General features: G+C 40.9%; 1 protein-coding gene across 8 annotated transcripts in view; it reads right to left on the reverse strand.

Moving 5' to 3' along the window:
• Positions 1-18,772, reverse strand: part of mtus1a (microtubule associated tumor suppressor 1a) — a 56,000-nt gene that overhangs the window by 16,462 nt on the left and 20,766 nt on the right. For 7 of the 8 annotated variants that reach the window (XR_009655231.1, XM_060927862.1, XM_060927863.1 and 4 more), the window contains 2 exons: positions 18,581-18,688; positions 16,706-16,813 (listed from right to left, as the gene is read on the reverse strand). Coding sequence is in view for 7 of the 8 variants with exons in the window: in XM_060927862.1 (XP_060783845.1) it covers positions 16,706-16,813; positions 18,581-18,688 (216 nt within the window). In the remaining variant the exon portion in view is untranslated. Of the gene's footprint in view, positions 1-12,146; positions 12,338-16,705; positions 16,814-18,580; positions 18,689-18,772 lie in introns of those variants that run through there. The other variant, XM_060927868.1, reaches the window with a different exon arrangement.

The raw sequence follows: 18,772 nt of genomic DNA on the forward strand, positions 1-18,772 counted from the left end.
CACAAGGAAAAGAAATCACAGTTGTGGTGAGGAAATACACAAACCTGTGTTTTGATTCCACCCCCAGCCTATTTGTGGCAAAACAGCAGTGGCTTAGTACTTGCTAACTTCACCTTTATTTTCTTAAAACAAGCAGTTAAAAACCTTTCATGACCGTTTAGTTCTGGTTCACGTCCTTAAAACTAATATTAAAATGGTCATTATTTGTAACGTAGGAACCAGGAACACCGCAAACTAAAACGAACAAATTCCAGGGTGCTGGTAATTCTCTGACAAGGACATAAGAGGAGTGACTATTACAACCCTGATTCCAAAAAAGTTGGGACAAAAATACAAATTGAAAATTAAAACGCAACGCAATAATTTACAAATCTCAAAAACTGATATTGTATTCACAACAATATCAGTTACATTTTGAAATTTCATGACAGCAACACATCTCAAAAAAGTTGGGACAGGGGCAATAAGAGGCTGGAAAAGTTAAAGGTACAAAAAAAAGAACAGCTGGAGGACCAAACTGCAACTCATTAGGTCAATTGGCAATAGGTCATTAACATGACTGGGTATAAAAAGGGCATCTTGGAGTGGCAGCGGCTCTCAGAAGTAAAGATGGGAAGAGAATCACCAATCCCCCTAATTCTGCGCTGACAAATAATGGAGCAATATCAGAAAGGAGTTCGACAGTGTAAAATTGCAAAGAGTTTGAACATATCATCTACAGTGCATAATATCATCAAAAGATTCAGAGAATCTGGAAGAATCTGTGTGTAAGGGTCAAGGCCGGAAACCATACTGGGTGCCCGTGATCTTCGGGCCCTTAGACGGCACTGCATCACATACAGGCATGCTTCTGTATTGGAAATCACAAAATGGGCTCAGGAATATTTCCAGAGAACATTATCTGTGAACACAATTCACCGTGCCATCCACCGTTGCCAGCTAAAACTCTATAGTTCAAAGAAGAAGCCGTATCTAAACATGATCCAGAAGCGCAGACGTCTTCTCTGGGCCAAGGCTCATTTAAAATGGACTGTGGCAAAGTGGAAAACTGTTCTGTGGTCAGAGGAACCAAAATTTGAAGTTCTTTATGGAAATCAGGGACGCCGTGTCATTCGGACTAAAGAGGGGAAGGACGACCCAAGTTGTTATCAGCCCTCAGTTCAGAAGCCTGCATCTCTGATGGTATGGGGTTGCATTAGTGCGTGTGGCATGGGCAGCTTACACATCTGGAAAGACACAATCAATCAATGCTGAAAGGTATATCCAGGTTCTAGAGCAACATATGCTCCCATCCAGACGACGTCTCTTTCAGGGAAGACCTTGCATTTTCCAACAGGACAATGCCAAACCACATACTGCATCAATTACAGCATCATGGCTGCGTAGAAGAAGGGTCCGGGTACTGAACTGGCCAGCCTGCAGTCCAGATCTTTCACCCATAGGAAACATTTGGCGTATCATAAAACGGAAGATATGAAAAAAAAAAAAAGACCCAAGACAGTTGAGCAACTAGAATCCTACATTAGACAAGAATGGGTCAACATTCCTATCCCTAAACTTGAGCAACTTGTTGTAAAGAGAAAAGGGGATGTCTCACAGTGGTAAATATGGCTTTGTCCCAACTTTGAGATGTGTTGTCATGAAATTTAAAATCACCTAATTTTTCTCTTTAAATGATACATTTTCTCAGTTTAAACATTTGATATGTCATCTATGTTCTATTCTGAATAAAATATGGAATTTTGAAACTTCCACATCATTGCATTCCGTTTTTATTTACAATTTGTACTTTGTCCCAACTTTTTTGGAATCGGGGTTGTATTTAAACCAGCTTTCCATATGGACAACAATTCATATCACTAATCAATCATTCTGATTAAAGATTGAAGCCGAGCTCTTAAAAGGTCAAGCAATTATGTCCACAGCTCAATTCAGTAAACCTCTACAGATGAGCTTGTATATACAGCCTTCATCAATGTAAAGGTCATGGGGGGGAAGGGGGTATTATTCCTAGGGGTTGATTCTCATGAAGGCAAAATATATCAGTGGAGAAGTCGTCCTCTGTCCATGTGGAACATTCCTTCCAAAAGTAAGGAACATGCTGTGCAGAGTTTCATAATTTGATCCATAACCGTATCATTGCTGGTAAATGTTTGAAAAAGCAAATTCAAAGGGCTCCCCTAGCTCCCTCTAGTGGTCAAGGTTTATATATTCATGCTGCTCAGAAGCAAAATTGTAGAATACTGAGTATGGCTGAAGGTCAATCACTTGGCAATTCTGTATCTGGACAATCAAAATTTCAAATACATTATACAAAATAAAATCAAAGTATGGAAGGTGAAAAATAAAGCAATCCACTGTGGAACTGACTGCAAAAGGAGCTCATGTTAATAACCACCTTCAATAATCACTATCCTGGTCAAATGCCATGGTAGAGCTGAAGCCGATCCCAGGTACACTATATACACAAGGCAACTGCATGCTTATTCACACATGATCAATTTATAACAGCCAGTTCACCCACCAACATGTTTTTGGGAGATGCACACGCACAGAGAATATGCAAAGCTGTGCAAAATGCGAGCTGGAGTACGGCATTAAATCTTTGCCTCTGGAGCTGTGTTAAACCAACAATACCTGCACCCACTGAGACACCCCAGCTGTCAGACCAAGCAAAAACACCACATTGTGCTGCTGAAGGGAACTCATACAGCAAAATACCCTGGTGTATTTAATGATTGCTGTAAAAGTTGAGGTCCGTCGGTGTGCAGGGGAACCTGTAAGTAGCCCTGGCATGTCCAGGATGACCTTGTTCACAACCCAAAAGGTTTATGAAGCAGTGTTGTAGTCGAGTTACTAAACCTCGAGTCCGAGTCCAGTCTCGAGTCCCCAGTGGTCAAGTCCGAGTCGAATCCACTATTGATCTGAGTCGAGTCCAAGACTCCAACTGCACCATTTGACGGTGGCTGTTTCAGCACCATTATCATTGGTTTGTTCCTGAACATGTATGAACAGGTGAATGTGCATGCTCTTTGTAAGGGAGTGCAAAGTATTCTGTCAGAGATGGTTGGGAGATGGATGAGAGTGCAGAAGGTGTGTTTGTTAATACAAGTGAAGACGGGTAAACAATCCAGAACAGCAGACAAAAAAAATAGTAACAGGCAATAGGTCGAATGAGGCACAAACAGGCTATCGTAGACTTGGCAGAATCAAAGATGAGAAACAGGAAATCGGGGATCAGGAAACCAAACAAAGCTCGGTAACATGCCAGCAATGCAACTCAATACTTCGCAAAGCAAGTGTGCTTTCATAGTTTTTATATAGGCATGCTGATTGTGCCTTAATCCTGTGCAGGTGCGAGTTGTTTATGGTGCATGCGCGCTGTCTGGAGTGCGCCCGAGAGCATCTGATGCATGCGCCAAGGCACGCAGGTGTGAGACACTTACACGAAATTAGTACAAAAATTAATGTAGCTCTAAATATTTTATGCCAAATTATTATGGTACGTTACAAAAAAAGAAAAAAATCCGAGTCCTCGTCTCCAATTTACAAATCCGAATGCAGTTGACGCACGAGTCAGTCCAAATCATCAGTGCTCAAGTCTAAGTCAAGTCACGAGTCCTTAAAATTAGGGCACGAGTCAGACTCTAGCACAAGCCTGCTATAGAGACATTTTATGACCAAATTTGAGATCCACAGCTTGATTCCAGCAGCTTCTGAAGTTCTGCAGGCACCCTGTCATGAGGCGAATGTGGCTGAATATCTGTTGGACCTCAATGGTGTACACAATCATTAAAGATTGAATGCTGTGTGGCAGCCAACCCCAGTAAACAGAGCATCATGGGCATTGCCATGGTGAGCAAAAGGATGGCTGACCCCCCATTATCCACAAGCCAAATGTCAAGGAAGGAGAATAAATACAGGTTTGTAAGGTTAGCACCATGCCATACTCCTGAGACGGCACCATCCAGATCAATATTAAGAGCTGCCATAGCCACACAGGATAGCAGATGGTATCGACAGAACCACAGTAAGGACACTGCCACCTCTGTGCCCAACAGTGATAAAATGCACATCCATTCAGTTCTCTGGTACATTTTAAGTGATCGAGGACCTGAACCCATTCTAATTGCATTCTTGTGGACTTCACAACACAAGCACTGAATGGATTGCAGGCAAGGCTCATTTTGTCAAGCTGAAAGCATAGACAGAGGAACAGAAGCAGGCTAGCTGCAAAATGAAAGGCAATGTACATAGTCTGGGCCAGTGTCAGAACTGTTATGTTCTGCATAATTTTATTGATTTTTGGAGTCTTCAGTTAGCTGGTCACTCATCAGTCGTCCTCCAGAGTACCGAATTTACAATGACCTAGCCAAACCCCAAAGAGAATACAAAAAAAATGACACAGAAGCTGATACACCTGTGAGTCACAATGCTCATCTGTCCCACAACAAACTCCAACTAGATAGAACTCGACGCCAACGGCGTCGATGGGGATGCCTCTGCCTGGTAGACTACACACCTTATTAAGTTGTGATTTGGGGATGGACATTTGACCTCACAGTAATCTTGACCTGGTGAAATTACTTGTATTAGCCTTGGAGATATTGTGTTCACAAGGTTTTCGGACAGACATTTGACCTCACAGTGACCTTGACCTTAGACCTTTTGATCTCAAAATCTAATCAGTTTGTCCCAAATTGCAGAAATGGTGAAAGATTGGTGAAATTCCTTTCATTAGCTTTTGAGATATCGCGTTCACAAGGTTTCGGGACGGACGCACGCACGCACAGACGGACGCACAGACGACCCAAAAACATAATGCCTCCTGCAGCCCCTGCACCTTACGGTGGCAGAGACATCATAACCAGCGCTGACATTTAACACAAAGATGATGTCAAAGACTAAATGTAACCAGTGCATTTTGACTATTGGCCTCCAGAGGTCTCACTCCTCCAAAAACTTGCCCTCCATTCTCCTACAATCTTCTCCTTAGCCGTTTATCCCAAGGCATCCCCAGAGTGCGCCTTAAAGTGCATATCCTGGATCAATTTCGTTTTTTTTTTTAATATGAAAACATGTCCCTTTACACACTCCTCCAGAAGGGTAATTTTGCACAAGGCCATCTGTCTACAGCAGAAAAAAATAAAATAAAACACGTCTGGAAAAATCCCAAGGGAGTCTGGAGCCAGATTCGTGACGTCACCTGCGGAATCTCCAGCAGGCTGAGAGAGCTTGCATGGTTTCAGTACACAGCCTGTGTAGACCAAGTTTAGCAGCTAGCGATTTTGCATTGAAATATGGAAATGTCAATGTTACTTCACCTTTGGATGAAGAATGAGATGTCAGAATTTCTTCTTACCCTGGCAACAGTCAACTTGTGAATTGCCGATTTTCTTGGTCTTTTTCTCAGCTCTGCTTGGTCCTCGGCTTCGAGGGCCTCAGTGGATGCGTCACTTCGCCTTTTGTCAGGGGAGACGAACACGGCTGGCTCCTTTGGTGATGCTGACACAGATGGAGAGGGTGTTGCTCTGGGCATTCTGACAGATGAAACTGTCTTTTTCAGATCAAGTTGCCTCGCGAAGCCCATTTCCCACTGCAAATAGTTCTCAAAGTCGTCAGGCCTTGTGAAGTGAGCACCGCAAATAATGCTGTAGTCTGTAGCCAATTTTTCCGTGTGCCTCGCATGAAGTGCTCCCATTTCTCTCTCATTGTCCGGTCTTTTGGAAAACAATGAGTACTAATCCCATCAAGATTGGTGTTGCTATACCTGCCTACGATACATCTGTTAACCATTTCAATAAGTTACGTGATAACGTTGAAGAAATTTGCAGAAAACCACCAGGTCGTTTTCTCAAACAAACCAGCGCTGACGAAGGATTCAGAGGGAGGCGTCCTGCACGTGACGTCACTAAAAATCAATGTTTGCCAGGAAATCCAAATGCCAAGTTTTTTCAGAAGCGGACGAATTCGCCTCAAATGGCTTGATTTCAACTGAATTTTTCTGGTATTGCGCAAGGTAAAAAAATTGCAAAATTTAATATAAAATAGGAGAATTACATTGATCTTGCTCCTGAATTTACCCGTGATATGCACTTTAAAATATCATACACGATACCAACCTACTTCAAATGAAAATCAGACAGGACTAAAGTTAAAGTTATGTTTCAAATGTACCCACTGCAGATTAATTCTACACTGTAATTATGCTGGAGGAAGGTTTTGCAAATTATAGTTTGGGACACCCAGTGCCCCGTCAGCCAAATCACAAATACCTCACGAAGAGCATTAGCGAAACCTTGAAACTGTACAAATAAGTAGATCTACACAACTCCAGTTGCATTTTAAAACCAGAGACACTTTTACAGCACAGTAAATATGCACTTTGACGCACTTAATGTCATGCAGGTGTACTGTGCAGTATTCTCAATAAAGGTGTTCAGGTTTACTATACATTAGCAGTAGTGTTTCAAGTCTTAGACTAAAAATTCTACACTGTAAACATGGATTTGGAAGGGAAAACAGCCTGAATTAAACATCTCATTTTTATCTTTGATAGTGCTAGTCTGTGCCTATAGTCAGAATCAGACCTACCTGATCAGAAAACCATTTTAAAAACTAGAGCAGCTTAAAATAAATAACTGCATAACAGATAGTGACAAGCTGTTCTAAATGATTCAAGCTGATCTCACAGGCGTGAATTATTCATACGAGTCTGAAAAGCAGATCCATTTTGAGCTCACTATTTGCACTGCTATTTCTGTCACAATCAAGACTTTCATGGAAACTGGTTTTCTACTATTCCATTCCCTCACACTACACAGGGGCCATCTTCACAAAGGATCTTATCTTTACACTAAAAGTTCCTGATCAAGAGTTTCTCCTTAAAACCTATTTATAAAACTGCAAAGAGAATCCTTTGTCTAAGGAAGAGCAAGATCGACACTGTTGCTACGGATGACTGAGGTGATTCATGAATTCAGGGTGTGATTTGTCAAAAAAACAGAAGGGGGGATGTTTTTTTTTTTTAAATCATGAAACATCACAAAATTAAGGTAACAATAGGCTAACAGCTCAATAACATCCGATGATATCAAATGAATAACACTAAATGAAAACGAACATCTTCCTATCTCTCTGACTAAATACATGAACACACAACAAAGTTCGCATTGCTTGTCGCGTTGCTGTGATGTTTCTCTCCCTCCGGATTAAATGGACAGTGACTCGAAAATCACTAAAATACATGAATACTAAATGAACAGTTTGCTCTGATGGCGCAGTTCACATTGTGCGCAGCTTTCCGATTTAAACTTTTTTTCTCGTCCTTATACTTCCTGTTTCATGGACTGTAACGGATTTGCTTATTTAGTAATTTTAATACAGAATTTACTTTGAAATTATAATCAGACACTCCAACGCCCCCCCAAATATTAAAAAAAAAGGGGGGGGGGGGGGGGGGGAAATCGGCCGTGAAAAAGGCGGCATCCGCCAAAAGGCGCGCTGTTTGCATCCCTGCGATAGAACGCAAAGATATTGTTATTATCTACAATGCATCTATTTGCTGGGGACGTTCGTGAACATCAAAGCTGCCACTTCAGGTCATTTTGAAAGCGAGTGCAATATAGACCATAGAAAACTGTGTCACAACATGCCTGTCATGTCAACTTTTTTTTTGGTTTGTTTGTTTTATTGACAGGGTTGTCCCCGAGGATTTTTTTTCAGCAGAGATAAAAACCAGAGGGGGGGGGGATGATCCCCACCATCCCCCCCCCAGCAAATCGCACCCAGCATGAATTAATAGCAAAAGGTGATGTGCAGTAGTCGTTGTCGGCTGGCCATCGCTAGCGATGATTACTGCTTTGTTAGGATGCGCAGAAACACAGATGGGCAGTGAGGCCCACACCAGAGCGCGCCATACTTATTCTCCTTTCCTAATGAAGCACCTTGCACAGTAAGGTAACACAAACGATATCATGACCCGATTGTGTTGTCTTTCTGGATGTCCAGACCGGATGCCAAGTGGTACACAAAAGTGCCACAGACATGACAGGTATGGAAGTTGCCCCGCAGTGACAACTGACTTGCCGAGTGATGCCATCTGTTGGCCATTTGAGTGGCTCTTCCGCATGCCATCTGGTGGTTGTCCATTGACCCTGTTGGGCTCATCTGCCACATTGCACCAAAAAGTGCCCTGCTGCCAGCGCCTTATTGGTGATATACTATTTAACCCATAGCTGGAACCCAGGCAGGTGCTACCACTCCAGGTCAGAGCAGACCTGGGAGCAACGGTGATTAAGGGGTAACGCCACTTTCCCCAGTACTCAAGTCCTCCCGGACATGAGACTCACCACCGGTTGTGGTTTAAAGTCATACCAAAGACTAGGAATGACCGTATAATGCGTTATGGATAGAAATAGGGAATAGAATATAGAGAAGTGTGCATGTGCACAGAACAGAAGAGAGCATAATAATAAATAAATAAATAAATTAAATAAATAGAGGACAATACAAGAGTATATAAGAGAACAGAAGGGAATATGATCAAATAGAGAACATTTTGCAAAAAGAAACCTTTGTCTAAGGAATTCCTAAAGAGCAAGGTCGACCAGACCTTGCAGATGTGTAGTAAACAATATTCCAGTGCAAAATGCCAAACACAAACTGGTATTGACTTCATACTCAATGATCTAAATGCTCCAATACTGTCAAACTATGTTGTAGTATATCCATAGTTGTCAAATAATAAATTACAAATACCTGCATAGATTTGGGTTTGTGTATTATGAAAATCAATGACCCTTTCATTTTATTTTTTCATTGCTGCAAGATGATGGCGTGTAATGGTAAGGTTTAAGCGTACAGGGAAGAGGTCATCCAGTCACCGTCAATATTCATTTATGAAAAATTCTATCATCGGTAACATTGACTGAATTGTTAATACAGTCTGCAGAAGGTAGGCACTCTGTTTGATGTAAAATATGCCTTGTGAATGATGGTTAATATTTCTTACACAACTGCAATTATCATGTGACCAAGTATTGTTGAGTCACATAAACTTTGATCTCTGGGCGTACTGCATTACTTGGTAGTGGAATAAGGGCATTCACCTCACGATCAGTGAAATATTCCTACAATTGACACAATGTCTTTTTAAAGCCTGATCATAAAGTCAAACAACAGATTATAATTTTGCAGGAAAAAAAAAGTTTTAATTTTAGGATTACGCAGCCTTTATTATTATACATTTCCTAAATCATGCTCTGATGGATCTTTAACTATTTGTTGGTGACACAGGGAACTAAATAAACTATTGCATTTTTTGAGACCACAACAAAGGTTTTCCTTTACGACGCTGCACTTTCCTGACACCCCTGAAAACTACAAGGCCTGTGTATTTATAAAGGAGCCCCATCCCCTTTTACTATACTTCCACATTTCCCCACAATGCATCATTCACTGCCATTTCAAGCGTGTTGAGGTTTTTGTATTAGTCACAGAAGGAATGACGAAAACAATCCTTGTGTGTCACTTGGGGATTGCTCTACCAGTCTCTATGGGTTTATTCAAAAAACAGTTGGACCATTCGTGGCTGAATTAAATAAACTTAATTGACAGCCTGCATTCGCAATACAGACATAGAAATAAACAATGATTAAATCAATGATTTTATGATGAAATACCAATTCTAATATTCCAAGGTATGAGAGTAAAAAATAAATAAATGAGTGCAATAGTAAAAGAGTGCCTCAGTTAATAGTAACAGCCCCAAAATATCCTTCCTACAAGCAAGCCAACACAGAGAACTGGGCTTCTCCGACCTGTATCAGAGTGAACGTACAGGTGAACAAACACCAAACTACAGTGGTGCTTCAAAGTTTGTGAACCCTTTAGAATTTTCTATATTTCTGCATAAATATGACCTAAAACATCAGATTTTCACACAAGTCCTAAAAGTAGATAAAGAGAACCCAGTTACACAAATGAGACAATATTATACTTGGTCATTTATTTATTGAGGAAAATGATCCGATATTGCCACTCACATATGTAAAAGTATGTGAACCTCTAGGATTAGCAGTTAATTTGAAGGTGAAATTAGAGTCAGATGTTTGTCATCCCATTGATTGAAATCAGGTGTGAGTGGGCACCCTGTTTTATTTAAAGAACAGGGATCTATCAAAGTCTGATCTTCACAACATGTTTGTGGAAGTGTATCATGGCACGAACAAAGGAGATTTCTGAGGACCTCAGAAAAAGCGTTGTTGACGCTCATCAAGCTGGAAATGGTTACAAAACCATCTCTAAAGAGTTTGGACTCCACCAATCCACAGTCAGACAGATTGTGTACAAATGGAGGAAATTCAAGACCATTGTTACCCTCCCCAGGAGTGGTCAACCAACAAAGATCACTCCAAGAGCAAGGCGAGTAATAGTCAGTGAGGTCACAAAGGACCCCAGGGTAATTTTTAAGCAACTGAAGGCCTCTCTCACATTGGCTAATGTTAATGTTCATGAGTCTACCATCAGGAGAACACTGAACAACAATGGTGTGCATGGGAGGGTTGCAAGGGGAAAGCCACTGCTCTCCAAAAAGAACATTGCTGCTTGTCCTCAGTTTGCTAAAGATCACGTGGACAAGCCAGAAGGCTATTGGAAAAATGTTTTGTGGATGGATGAGACCAAAATAGAACTTTTTGGTTTAAATGAGAAGCGTTATGTTTGGAGAAAGGAAAAAAAAAAACCCCACTGCATTCCAGCACAAGAACCTTATCCCATCTGTGAAACATGGTGGTGGTAGTATCATGGTTTGGGCCCGTTTTGCTGCATCTGGACCAGGACAGCTTGCCATCATTGATGGAACAATGAATTCTGAATTATACCAGTGAATTCTAAAGGAAAAATGTCAGGACATCTGTCCATGAACTGAATCTCAAGAGAAGGTGGGTCATGCAGCAAGACAACAACCCTAAACACACAAGTCATTCTACCAAAAAAACGGTTAAAGAAGAATAAAGTTAATGTTTTGGAATGGCCAAGTCAAAGTCCTGACCTTAATCCATCGAAATGTTGTGGAAGGACCTGAAGCGAGCAGTTCATGTGAGGAAACCCACCAACATCCCAGAATTGAAGCTGTTCTGTACGGAGGAATGGGCTAAAATTCCTCCAAGCCGATGTGCAGGACTGATCAACAGTTACCGGAAACGTTTAGTTGCAGTTATTGCTGCACAAGGGGGTCACACCAGATACTGAAAGCAAAGGTTCACATACTTTTGCCACTCACACATGCAATATCGGATAATTTTCCTCAATAAATAAATGACCAAGTATAATATTTTTGTTTCATTTGTTTAACTGGGTTCTCTTTATCTACTTTTAGGACTTGTATGAAAATCCGAGGATGTTTTAGGTCATCTCATCTCATTATCTCTAGCCGCTTTATCCTGTTCTACAGGGTCGCAGGCAAGCTGGAGCCTATCCCAGCTGACTACGGGCGAAAGGCGGGGTACACCCTGGACAAGTCTCCAGGTCATCACAGGGCTGACACATAGACACACAACCATTCACACTCACATTCACACCTACGGTCAATTTAGAGTCACCAGTTAACCTAACCTGCATGTCTTTGGACTGTGGGGGAAACCGGAGCACCCGGAGGAAACCCATGCGGACACGGGGAGAACATGCAAACTCCACACAGAAAGGCCCTCACTGGCCACGGGGCTCGAACCCGGACCTTCTTGCTGTGAGGCGACAGCGCTAACCACTACACCACCGTGCCGCCCTGTTTTAGGTCATATTTATTCAAAAATATAGAAAATTCTAAAGGGTTCACAAACTTTCAAGCACCACTGTAGAAGAAAATGCAAGCTAGGAGAAGAAAAAAAAAATCATTAATGATGGACATGATGTTCTTAAAGCTAAAAGCATGTAAGATGAGAAAACAGTTTAAAGTGCTCCAGAGTGTAAACGGATACATAAGCATGTATACGAGCAGGAGAAATAACACGGTGAGGCAGTAAGAACCAAGTGCCAGATTAAAAATAAACACCTTGCAAAAAGATGCAGATAAATTATTCCAAACTGTCTGTACAGAGCAAGAAACAAACTTGCATAAACACCATGCTTTTGGTAGAACCACACACCTGCTCGAAACACCACAGTGTTCTTCTTGAAGCCAGATAGCAGCTGGAGGCTCCGGAGTAAACCTTTAGCAGTCAGCTTCACATGAATATTAGACAGGGAGAATTTAGGCGAGAACAACATTGTGCTGGCCCAAAAATATATTTAAAAACCACACACACACACACACACCCCTAAAGCAAAATAATATTAAGAGCAGCCCCAGTGTGAGTCCACATGCGCATAGCTCAAAGCTTCAGGAAAAAAAGTTCACCCAAGCATTAAGCTAAATGGAGAGAAGGGAAGGGACAATTAAATTCCAGTTCATAATAGTGTCAGTATTTTTCTTCAGTTCTTGTTAGCTGTAACCTAGCGAAAAAGCAAGCCAGAGAAGGATATTCTGGCTGCATAGTTCCTCTGACAGATGCAGCGAAAGCAGACAAGCGTAATCCACCCAGATCAAAAACAGGCTTTTATCCCTCCACGTTCAGACAAGGCTCCATCTGCATCTCTCCATGGCACTGCCGCTGTGGAGGATGCTAGAGGAAAGAGAAGGGAAGTGGGAGGAGTGAACAGCCCAGCCTTAACCTGTGACGTAGGCCTCCCTCTCTTGCTCCCTCCCTCGTCATATGCTCTCTGTCCTTCTCCCACTAGAGGGAGGGTGAGAGGATAAAAACGGCGAGGGTCAAAGCAACGGCTCACAGCAACACTGTGCCTACTATCCAGAGCTGAAAAATCAGCCATGCTGGATTCAAGCGAATCTCCCCATCAACATGACTGGGTTCTATCAGTGGAGTTAAGCAGTTAAATGGTTAATAATAATGGTTAACAATACGAGACGTGAATTAAGGTTGTGAGAACACGTGCCTTCCTATTCAACTAAAAAGGAATTTTCTAATTCTTGGGTAGGAGTTTGAAATCAAATAAAGGTTTATGAATCGTTCAGTAAGGAACTACAATAAGAAGCCAAGACAACGTACACTCAAGCACAGACGTGAACGCACACAAGTGAGCAATGAGCGCACCCACATACCCAGAGCAGTAGGCAGCTGTGCTACAGCACCCAGGGAGCAGTTGGGGGTTAGGTGCCTTGATCAAGGGCACTTCAGCTCAACCTCAGACCACGGCTGCCCCATGTTAACCTAACCGCATTGCATGTCTGAACTGTGGGCGAAACCGGAGCACCCGGAGGAAACCCACACAGACACAGGAAGAACATGCAAACTCCATGCAGAAAGGCCCCCATCAGCCACTGGGCTCGAACTCAGAACCTTCTTGCTGCGAGGGGACAGTGCTAACCGCTACACCACCATGCCGCTGATAAATATTCTAATAATAAATTATTATTAAATACATCTAATAACAGAAAAAAATATAATACACTAAAAAGAAAAAGACTAAGTCAGTCATTCATAATACCAACACTGCTTAAATAAAATGGCATACAAAGGATATGCAAAATAAAATGAGAAATATTTAGATACAAGGATAACCCATCAGTGAGATTTAATTTCATTAAATGGAATACAGTACCACCATTTCTTTATTATTATTATTCAGAAGAGAGGCAACTCAAACATTTAAAAAAAAAAAAAAAAAGGGGGGGGGGGGGGGGGGTCTGGCTTGGGGCCTTCATTGTCTTACTTTTGATTAAGAGCCCCGAGTTTTCGTTACTGCTGACTGAGGTTTGTATTTGTTCACCCAGGTCTAATCTGTCTGACAAAATTGACAGCATGTGTAGTGGGTTTGACGATGGAAGCAACCAAACCTGAACAAAAAAAAGCATGTACCCTGCTGCAGTCATAATCTCACATCTTAACAGTTTGTAGCAAGAATGTGCGGTTAATTGCGGACAGCAGCAAACCCTGCATGTTTACCCAACCCAAGCTGTTTCCCCAAGGTTAAAACGTGCTTCAAAAACAAGCACCTAATTTCATAACTTGGTTCTCATAAGTGGGCAATCTTACTAATTTTAGGTACTGAAATGTAGGTGAACATGAACACTGCCTATAATGACCGTGTACAATGTTGTGTCCTAACAAACAAGTAGAGTTCCAGAACACAGAGACTGACCAGGAATAAAGTGATGAACAAAGATGAATGAATTAAAGCTGTGTTACTGTAAATAAAAACTATTGAAGTTAAAAACGTACTCAATTTGTAAAATGTACAATGCCTAAGCTGGATTAAATTTGACTAGCCAGCAGAGGTAGACAAGTACCCAAACTTCATTACTCAAGTCAAAGTACAGACCCCACTGGTCAAATGTTACTCCGATACAAGTGAAAATTGTCCAGTCAAATTTTTACTTAAGTTAAAGTACTTGCTTTTAAAAATACTTGTGTATTAAAAGTACATGTCAACGCATTGTTGTATCATTGCCACAACGCTTACAAAACCTAACGCCGTTACCAAAGACAGAAATCCGAATTCACAAAATGAACGCATGCTGTGCCATCATGGTGGTTTAACGTTAAGCTAGCTAGTCAGTGAAGCTCCACCTGACGCTAGCAAACTCTTTTCAAACTTGAAATCATATTAGATTTATACATTGTTTATTTGGCAAGATTATACTAAAACATTTCTGAAATCCTTTCAGAAAAGTGAACGTCATTCATCTTAGCGTAACTGTTTTTACATGCTAACTGTGTCCAAGTTAACTAGCTATGTGTAAACGTTAGCCGTGGACAAGGCTACAGCAACTTGGCAGGCAAATCCAAAGAAAGGTCATTTGACTAACCAGACTGCATAACTATTGCAACATTATCGCTAGCAGTGAAAGCACAGACAACTTCACTGCAAGCTTTCCCTTGGAATAAAACGTTTACAGACCTCAATATGCTTCTGCAAGTCGGACGGCAAGTTTTTGTAGACCGTGATGTGGTTCATTTTAGGCAAACAAAGCAAACATTTAAAACAAAACTCTTTAATTCTTTCAGAAAACTGAAACATGGGTTCTAGCTATAGAACTGTGGGTGCGTGCATTCCCCAGAAGAGCCGCCTCCTTCCATTCTGCCATCAACTGATCGTGTTAAATAATACTGCTGAGAAATCATTGATCTTGATTTTATTCAGTCTATGGATGTGATGTGACCCTAGTGATTACTGATAGGCTGTCTCAATGTCACCTGTGAAAAAAACCAAATCACGTTTTAGAACATCCACTTTCAAAGCTGCTTCATAGTAACGAGGACCTGGATAGAAATGCAGTGGAGTAAAGAGTACGATATTTGCCTTTTAGATGTAGTGAAGTTGGTCATAAGTTTCCAAAAAAAATAAATAAAAACTCAATTACAGACACTCAAAGTGTACTTAAGTACAGTACTCGAGTAAATGTACTTCGTTACTGTCCACCTCTGGTAGCCAGACATGTTCTTGCTAAAAGCAATTCAACCCCCACCTCCGCAAAACAAAAACAAACAGTAACAGATCAGAATTGTACTGGGGTGGTTCTTCTGGTAACAGAATTACAGTCACAGCAAAATGTGGTAAATTATTATTATTTTTTTTAAAAGTTGCAGTACTCAAGATAAATGGTATTAAATTAAAAAAAAAAAAAAAAAAAAATCACACTGTATGGGGCATCTTTTGACCCTAAAAAAAAAAAATGCAGCCATGTTTACCTCTGAATGCAAAGTCTTATGAGGAAAGAGAAAAAAAAAAAGTCAGTAATGGAATTACGTCAGAAAAAAAACAACTTTCATTTCTTAAAATTCAAACCAAGATTTGTCTGAAGCGACATTGCTATAATCGGGGTGATAATTTTTAAATATGGTTTTCAGTACACTTTGCCTTGGATTAACAATATCGCTGAACTGACAAGTTAAGGCAATCATTTCATAATTTGGCCTCTCTGCTGAAGAATTATCCACTGATCCCTGTTCCAAGCAGGTGATGTGTTTATGAGAGCATATTAAATTAAAAAAGCGTACTAACTTGGCTGCAGCTGTCTCAGCTGGGTCATATGGACTTGGCTGCAGAACACAGCCCTCACGCTGCAGAAAGCCCACAGTGAAAACCAACTGCCACTACAATTTATATGGAAAAAAAGCACGACTACAAAGTGATTTGATGCACACTGCACATCACTACAGCACACATCCACTTTTTCTTCCCACTGTGCCAGGACAAAAATTAATAGCTGTGGTGAGCGAGATGACGATCGAAGGGATTTTAAGTCTGCCGACTGAGTGGGCTATACTTTGTCAAGATGAAAACTTAAATTAGTATGGGCTTCGGAAAGGATTATGGAATGCCAAGAATACATCTGATTTAGTCAGTGATTAAAGGATTTGAAAATGACAAATTAAGCAAATTTGTACATTTATATTACATTACAGGCATTTAGCAGATCCCTTTATCCAGAGTGATGTACAACAGGACCCTAACATACCCACAGCAGTGGGCAGCCTGGGGAGCAGTTGGGGTTAGGTACCTTGCTCAAGGGCACCTCAGCCTTTCCTGCTGGTCCAGGGAATCAAATCGGCAACCTTTTGGTCCCAAAGCTGCTTCTCAAACCTTTAGGCTATGCCCACTGTATATACTTATGTACAGTTTCACTGACTTTCTAGTAACTACCCACCTGGAAAAGTAGCAGTAATTCGAGCAGGCCGCGATGAAGCAGGGGGTTTTGAGATGTTCCCTGTAGACCTCGCAGATGTATGAGACAGTGAAGATGTGTTCTTGTTTCCTGCAGAACCACAGCAGAGGGAAGATTTTAAGCTCACTTTATATGGCGGGGGGCACACATAGGACCACAACCCACAAAAAGGCACAGTGGTACTACTTAAGAAAACAAACATCAGCACTTTGTCAGTTTTGGTTATACTGTATTGAGTGAATTTTTAAAGAAAAAAAAAGAAAAAGGAAAAACCCCACCCCACTTGTGATGCCATAAAATAATGTCCTAAAAAAAACCTTATGATGGTTTATAGATGCAGCCCTTTTGTTGGCACCACAGAAAACTAAAAAAAACTCTGTTGTAAATATTACAATTATGTGATGGATTTTGTGGTAGAAAGTGTTTATACTGCATGGTCTTTTTGCCAAGTTTATTTGTATAGTGGTTAACAGACATCGTCACAAAGCAGCTTTACAGAAAATTCAAGACTTTAAACATGAGCTAATTTTATCCTTGATGAGCAAGCCTGTGGCGACATTTTTGTGGCAGCAGCATTAAAATGAAACGATGGACTGTTTAGGGAAACAAAAATGGCTTTCTATGACAGGAATCATCAATTAGCAGCCTGTGGTCTCATTGCAGATCCATTAATATAGTTCAGTATTTCACAAGATCTACTGCTACTGCTCACTTACGTATCCCCCCCGCTTTCACTTGTATCAGAATGCAAGCAATTGAAGGAATAGGACACTTATTATGAACGTTGACTTCAACAAATAATGAACCCTGAAACAAGTAAAGAGCAGTGTCCCCCCCCAGGGATTTCAAATAGCATCCTGGTAAACGGTCATTTAGAAATAACGTTTTGCTTCTTGAAATAACGTCAAAATCCACCCTATATGTTTCATAAATACATTCAGTCGGTAAACGGGAAGTCGATGTGCAACAGACCTGAAAATAGTATACACAGTATAGAACTCCAAGCTGAAGCTTGGTACCAAATATCAAGTAGTTGTGATTTGTAGTTGCTGAGAAAAATGTTACGAAAATTTTGTAAATCCATGCTGTGTGTGTTGAAAACACATTCAGTCGGTAAACAGGAAGTTGATGCACGACAGACCTGAAAATGGTATACACGGTATAGAACCCCAAGCTGAAGCTCACTACCAAATATCAAGCAGCTGTGATTTGTAGTTGCTGAGAAAAAAATGTTACGAAAATTTTATAAATCCACACTATACGCGTCATAAATACATTCAGTTGGTAAACAGGAAGTTGATGAGCGACAGACCCAAAAACAGTATACACGGTACAGAACCCCAAGCTGAAGTTTGGTACCAAGTGGCTATGATTTGTAGTTGCTGAGAAAAAGGGTGTTTCGGATGGATGGAGATCCAGACAGATGGACAGAGGTAAACCAGTATTTACCCCCTCCTTCGGAGCAAGGGTATAATTAGTCAAAATTGTAAAGCCCTTCTATGAGCAAAAAAAAAAAATTCCACTTTGAATTATCCAGACAGAACGCAACTGGACATTCACCAAATTTTTAATTAAACCCCCCCAATGGCATCAGTCTTAGAGAAACTTTTGTGCCACCTTTATTTTTTTAAAAGATAAAAACACTTTGAGAAACAGGTTTGTTGTCACATACTGCTCTTATAATACGTGTCAGTGTAAGTGCAATATGCAAGCACAGTCCAAGTCACAGACAATCAGTGAAAATCATTTATAAAAATCAGTGGTCTGTAACTCGATTTGAATTCTGTGAACTATGCACATTTTTTTTTAAAAAGACAGTTATATGCACAGAGGTCTTATGAGAATGTGCGTTTTTACCACAAGATGATGAGACTTTGGGAGATAGACTTTGGAGCCTTGTTCTTAATGACGTGGTCCTAGGAGTAGTGGGAGGTTTTCCCAAAGCTCCTGAGGGCGACTCCAAATCTGCAAAAAACACACAGACAATCTGAAGTCCCTTCGAAATGTGCTAGAGAGAAAAAGTTCACTTTTATTACACACGACTCAAAT

The sequence above is a fragment of the Neoarius graeffei genome, chromosome 8, assembly GCF_027579695.1.
Source record: "Neoarius graeffei isolate fNeoGra1 chromosome 8, fNeoGra1.pri, whole genome shotgun sequence".
In the NCBI taxonomy this organism is placed as follows: Eukaryota; Metazoa; Chordata; class Actinopteri; order Siluriformes; family Ariidae; genus Neoarius; species Neoarius graeffei.